A 5,965-nucleotide genomic window follows, 5' to 3' on the forward strand; every position below is an offset into this window, starting at 1 on the left:
GTTACCCTCTCCACACAAATTCCGTCAATCAAGAGTGGCTGGACCTCGTTCTTCTGTCTCCTAAAGTCCACCACAAGCTCCTTAGTTTTCTTTGTGTTTATGAGCAAGTTGTTGAGAGAGGCTTGGCCCCTTCCTTCTCTAACATGTTTTCTTCAGCTCCAAACCACAACCTTATAACGTTAGCAGGAAAGTGAAGTTCACTTTGCGGGAGCTAAAGTGGACTCATCTTTTCCCAGGACACCCTTGCAAGACACTTCTGTGGCCACAAGCAATTTAACAGAGCAATTTCCCACTCGTTTAATGCAGCTTTAATTCCAACATATCTCTCACTCTCTCTCTCTCTCTCATTCTCTATCATACAAACAGTTTCCAAAATCATTGTTCTTAAACCACAAATGAGCCATACTTGCCAAGAGAAAAAATATATATAAAACAATAGCAGCGTATGAAAGCACAACTATTCCCACCCCCCAAATAACATCTACAGAGAATTAATACCATGTTGGATTTGAAAAGGATCCCAGGGAATATTTGTTTGTTTGTTTTAAGACATGCTTTGATTCAGTTGAGATTGGGAGTTGTTCATGTTTTTTAATACATGGGGTCAAAGCAGAGGTCCCCTTATTCACAGCACAAAATGTCATCAGGATGATTACACACAAACACAACAACTCTGCCAATTTGCAAAACTCCCCGGCACCCACCCCAAAGTCAGCAGCGCAACAAAGCATCTCATTACTTAGCCCCCGGTGAGCACTTTTCTCCCCTTGCGCCTGATCGATCAGTGGAGTTCATGTATCTGGATGTGAACGCTTGTCTCGAGCAAGGAAAGTGTTGTGTCCAGTCACTGGTATCCAAGGGAAACGACGTGAAAGACTTAAAACATCTTCACTTTCTCCTTCATCTTTTTTCTTGCACATGGACTGTTCATGCAAAACGTACGACATTCCCACATGCATCATTAGGGAGGAATTCAACTTTGCACAGAACTTGCTAAATGGATTTTCGTTCTCTGCTTCAGTTTGTTTGTTTGACGGGCAGCGGACTTTATCGTTTGTAACACACACACGAGGAATCTCCCCTTTTTTCTCCCCAGTTCTGTTCCTCTGTCTAGCAGCACGATGCCACGGGATTTCCATCCTTCCAGCCTCCAAAATAGAATTCCACACACACCCCAAGCAGAACTCTGCTCACCCACAGAGAAGTGATCCAGGGGACGGTCTTAGTACAGCCCCATGATTGCGATGCCAACGTCCTTGGATGGCCGGCGGTCTTTGACCAAAAAGTTGATCATGCTCTCCGATTTGATGAGCAGGTTGCAACCCAAAAAGAAGACCCCAAAGACCACAGTCAACGAGAGGACGCAAAGGACTGCGATCTGTACCACTCGGGTGATGAAGAGGCTCCTCTCGTCTGGGAGCAGGACCGACGCGCCTCCATCGCTGGCCACCACTGTCCCCGTCCCATTGCAGCAGCCAATCAAAGTGCTCAGGTCTTGGGACCGGTTAGAATACACCCCTTCTTCCACTAGCGTCTGGTTAAATAAAGTCCCGTTCATTTTATATCTGAATCCACCAGAATTTCCAGAAAATAAGAACAACGAACGCAGGCTTGAGCTTCCTTTATGGATGACCCCACAGTTATGAAGACTTCTCAGCAAGAATTCTCTGTCTCCTTGATTCCTTTTCCTCTTTTCTTTTCTTTTAAAAATCAAGACAGTGTCAGTCAGCACAAGGGAGTGGAGAGAAAGAAAAGGAATTCCAGTACGAGCAAATTGCTCCTCGGCAACAGCTTCACCAGATCTTTAAGGAGAAGCAAGGTAATTCCAGAAGCTAAGTTTCCAGGGGGAAATGTGCAAGCAGGCAGGCAGGCTGGCTGGCTGAGAACTCAGGAGATGCACATTGCATTGTAAAGTCTCCAAGCAGCATGATAGAAAATAAGTCGCATTAAAACTCCACCCCAACTGATCCTAAGCACCACCTTCATCCCTCCCACCATTTCAGTGAGAGAGCTGCTTGCTCACATTCCTGCCCACAACATAAAGAACCTATCCAGTTCAGTGGGACACAGGGATGGGCAAATTTCGGTCAATTTTGGTTTCTCTCGGCTTTTTTGTTTTTCCAAACTTAAGTTCAGTTCGTTCATTCATTCATTCATTCATTTATATACTGCCCTATACCCGGAGGTCTCAGGGCGGTTCACAACAAAAATCACAATATATAACATCACAAATAAAAATAATCCAATAACTTTTCTCCACCTTTGTGCATCCATTTGCAATTTTGTTGCGGGAGGGAGGGGACCCAAACTCATGGAAATGTATCAGCATTTTAGTGTCTATTTCTCCTAATTTCCCCATTTATATGCAATTTCCCTAATGTAGGCATTTCATGGCAAGTTCCCTTAATATGATGCAGTTTTGCATGTTATTTTTACGAATAAATGCATTTTTAGGAACACTTTCTCATAACGGTGCATATTGTGCACACGCCGTGTTTTGACTAGAGAACTGCGGAACAAAAATCCGGACAGCTGTGAATTCTGAAGGGTAGCTGTGTTTTGGTTCACATATTGTTTTGGGAGGTGTGAATAAGGTTGGTTCGCACTAAAATATAAATGGCTTCCCTATCCCTTTGCTTCTCAAAATTCTCTGGTTGGCCTCTGTTACCAATGGAGAACCTACAAAGGACTCTATAAGGGCTCTTGTGTACCCCTTAAGGGAATGAGGACAGATTTTGTTTATTGCATGGGAAACGACTTGCGTGGCCTTTGGTCCTGTGAAGGAGTTCTCTAGAGTTGGGAGGGATTCACTGAGCCACATATCAGTGTTTAGAAAATGCTAAGCAGCATGCTTCAGACTCTGCATACCTCGCTGTCATAATCCCTCATAAGCATTTTCCAGTCCACGAGTGCATGGATGCTATGAGAGCTTTTGAATCCAAAGATCTTCCTAAATGAGTTACAGTGGTGCCTCGGTTCTCAAACTTAATCCGTTCCGGAAATCCGTTCCAAAACCAAAGCATTCCAAAACCAAGGCGCACTTTCCCATAGAAAGTAGTAATGCAAAATGGATTAATCCGTTCCAGACTTTTAAAAACCATCCCCTAAAGCAGCAATTTAACATGAATTTTACTATCTAACGAGACCATGGATCCATAAAATGAAAGCAATAAGCAATGTACTGCAAAATAAAAAAATTCTTTCAGTAGCACCTTAAAGACCAACTAAGTTTTTATTTTGGTATGAGCTTTCGTGTGCATGCACACTTCGTCAGATACACTGCAGTCACACAATCAATCAATCAGTAGCTGAACTGGGTTCTACACAGTCACAGTAACAGAAAAAAGAGCCACAAAAACAAAAACACAAAATAAATAGCAAAAACAGACAGACCTCAGCGTAACACTCAAATCGGAAGTGTGGCACTCAAATCGGAAGCGTAACACACAAAACAGAGCACGTTCGGCTTCTGAAAAAAGTTCACAAACTGGAACACTTACTTCCGGGTTTGCAGTGTTTGGGTTCCAAGTTGTTTGAGTACCAAGGCATTTGAGAACCAAGGTACCACTGTATTTGTTCCACATGTCCAGCCATTCCTTCATTGTTGCAAACCTCCTTTCCCCAGCCAGTGCTTCTGTTCTGAGATCCAAATGCACTGTCTACTACAGGCACTTCCATTGCCTGCGATCATATCCATCCTCGGTTTTCACAGTAGCAGCCTATGGGTTTCTGTGTAAGTGCGCTTGCCTGTTTTTGAATTTCGCCCCGTTCTGTTCACACCGTGAAACTTTCAATATTGCCAGTCATGTCTGCATTTCAGTTAAAATCTATGGATTTTTTTTTAATGCTTGCGTGATGTTGAACTCGATGTCACGCTGCAACATGGGTTTCGCAGTCCCATGGCTTCTTATAAACGACAATTCTCATGCACATGTGTTTTGCTTACAGAATAAGAGAGTTTGGTGCAAAAGTTTAAAACAACACAAGAATGCAGGCGGCTTGTGTGGGGAAGATTGAAATAAGAGAATTTGGCTATTGGAAGAATGCTTAGCTCATAAACAGATATGCCAAACTTGTGGTTTCTGAGTAACCAGTAAAATATTCAGATTCGGGTTATGACGCAACGGAAACCACCATGTTCAGCTGAAATTCGCCCAGTTTTGGTGGAATGGCGAGAAAGATTTCTTTTTTCACACCCACCCCAAGAATCCTGGGAACCCTAGTTCACCCCTCACAGAGCTACACTTTCCAGCATCCTTAACAAAACTGGAGTTCTCAGAATTATTGGGGGGGGGGGAATGAGTTTGATATGTGCTTTAATCTTGTGGTGCATAAATGGGTCTGTATCCCATGGTGTGAAGTATGCATATATGGACACAAGAGGGCAGTAAAGGACCAGTATGGAAATATCAAGACAAGCTCTGGGAGGCCATTAAATAATACATACACCTCAGTTTGACATTTGTGTGCCTAATTTGCTATTTAAAAACATGCTACTTACTGAAATGCAAGCAGCAGATGTTTTTAGCCCCCCCCCCGAAACAAATAGGTTAAAATTTCTGACACGTCTTGTTGGTAGTACATTCAGTGGTACGTTGGTTCTGGAACTTAGTCTGTTCGACTTCCGAAACGTTCGGAAACCAAGGTGCGGCTTCCGATTGGCGCAGGCGCCCTGGAAGCAATAGCCAACAGCCACATCGGACGTCCGGCTTCCGAAAAACGTTGAAAACTGGAACACTTACTTCTGGGTTTTTGGCGTTTGGGAGCCGAAATGTTCAAGAACCAAGGTGTTCGAGAACCAAGGCTCCACTGAACCTATTTGGGCTGATTTACATACACTTATTATGTATTCCCTTATCAATTAGGGCTTCGCCAAGGAAAACCATGCAATGGAACTTGCTTTCAGACTGAGGAGTGTTCAGGACACATCCCACAGAACAGGGTGGCATATTTATTTTTCTCGACATTGGCTGTGCAAACTTTCCATGCTACCTTACCCCCTGCCTTGGACGGTTCAATTAAATCGGCGATTAGCCCATGATCAGAATTTTGATGAGGTGCTGAATATGATGGTGAGTGCAGAATCCCACTTCCTGAGGATTCCGGTATCCATTTTTAACAAGCTTCTAGTCCTTATGTATCTGTGCAGATACACTTGGATGGAAAGGCATGGGGAGTTCCTGCCAGCACCTCATAGACCCAGAGGGATGGCTGGCGGGTGAGCATTCAGGACTCTGCTACAGTCTTTGCATTTGCAATCTCCCCCTGTCCCCAGAGACCCCAGTGGCATTGTGTGGAAGTTAAGGATGCTCTCGCTGTGTGTTTGTGCAGGCCTGTGTCCCCTTGCCGGTTTAAGTCTTCCCAATTAGAGCATGTTTCATTTGTCCCACGAAACTCCACGGGACTCGTGGCAGAGCCCCCTCCTTCACCTGCACCCTGGCTTCCAATCTGTGCCCCAGTGGCATAGAATCATAGAGTTGGAAGGGACCCCCGAGGATCAATCTAGTCCAGCCCCCTGGGGACCGAACCTGAAACCTTGGCGTTATCAGAACCACGCTCCAACCAGCTGAGCCATCCAGTGAGCTGAATGTGGCCGTGATGGTCCAGGAGTCGGCTTCACCTGCTGAGCAGCAGCCTGAAGGTGAAGTGACTCCACCTGCTGCTGATCAGCCTTCTTGCTCCTGATGCGAACCAGCTGGCTCCAGCTTTCTTAAGCAGGGTTTCCAGCCTCAGTCAGTTGCTGGAAACATTATTCCTCGTTCCTGGCCAGACCTTGCTGCTTCTTGCTTCTCGCGACCTTGGACCCTTGGCTTTCTTGAGCCCCGGATCGTCTGACTACATGAACCGAGATATTCCTGATCTTAGGACTGGAGTGGACTTGTGTACAGACTCTGCCTCCAGGCAAGTACCCTGAGACTCGGCTGGTTGGCTGGCTTCTCCCTCCACTGAGCTCTGTCGTGGCTGG

At 45.1% G+C, this 5,965-nt stretch overlaps 1 protein-coding gene across 1 annotated transcript; it reads right to left on the bottom strand.

Annotated features, from left to right (window-relative positions):
• Positions 1–779: 779 nt before the first annotated feature.
• RPRML (reprimo like) lies at positions 780–1,660 on the bottom strand. The gene has a single exon (XM_035134251.2). The coding sequence runs from the start codon at positions 1,556–1,558 to the stop codon at positions 1,223–1,225; it is 336 nt and encodes a 111-aa protein (XP_034990142.1). The 5' UTR covers positions 1,559–1,660; the 3' UTR covers positions 780–1,222.
• Positions 1,661–5,965: the final 4,305 nt, after the last annotated feature.

This window comes from Zootoca vivipara, chromosome 12 (assembly GCF_965207765.1).
Source record: "Zootoca vivipara chromosome 12, rZooViv2.hap1.1, whole genome shotgun sequence".
In the NCBI taxonomy this organism is placed as follows: domain Eukaryota; kingdom Metazoa; phylum Chordata; class Lepidosauria; order Squamata; family Lacertidae; genus Zootoca; species Zootoca vivipara.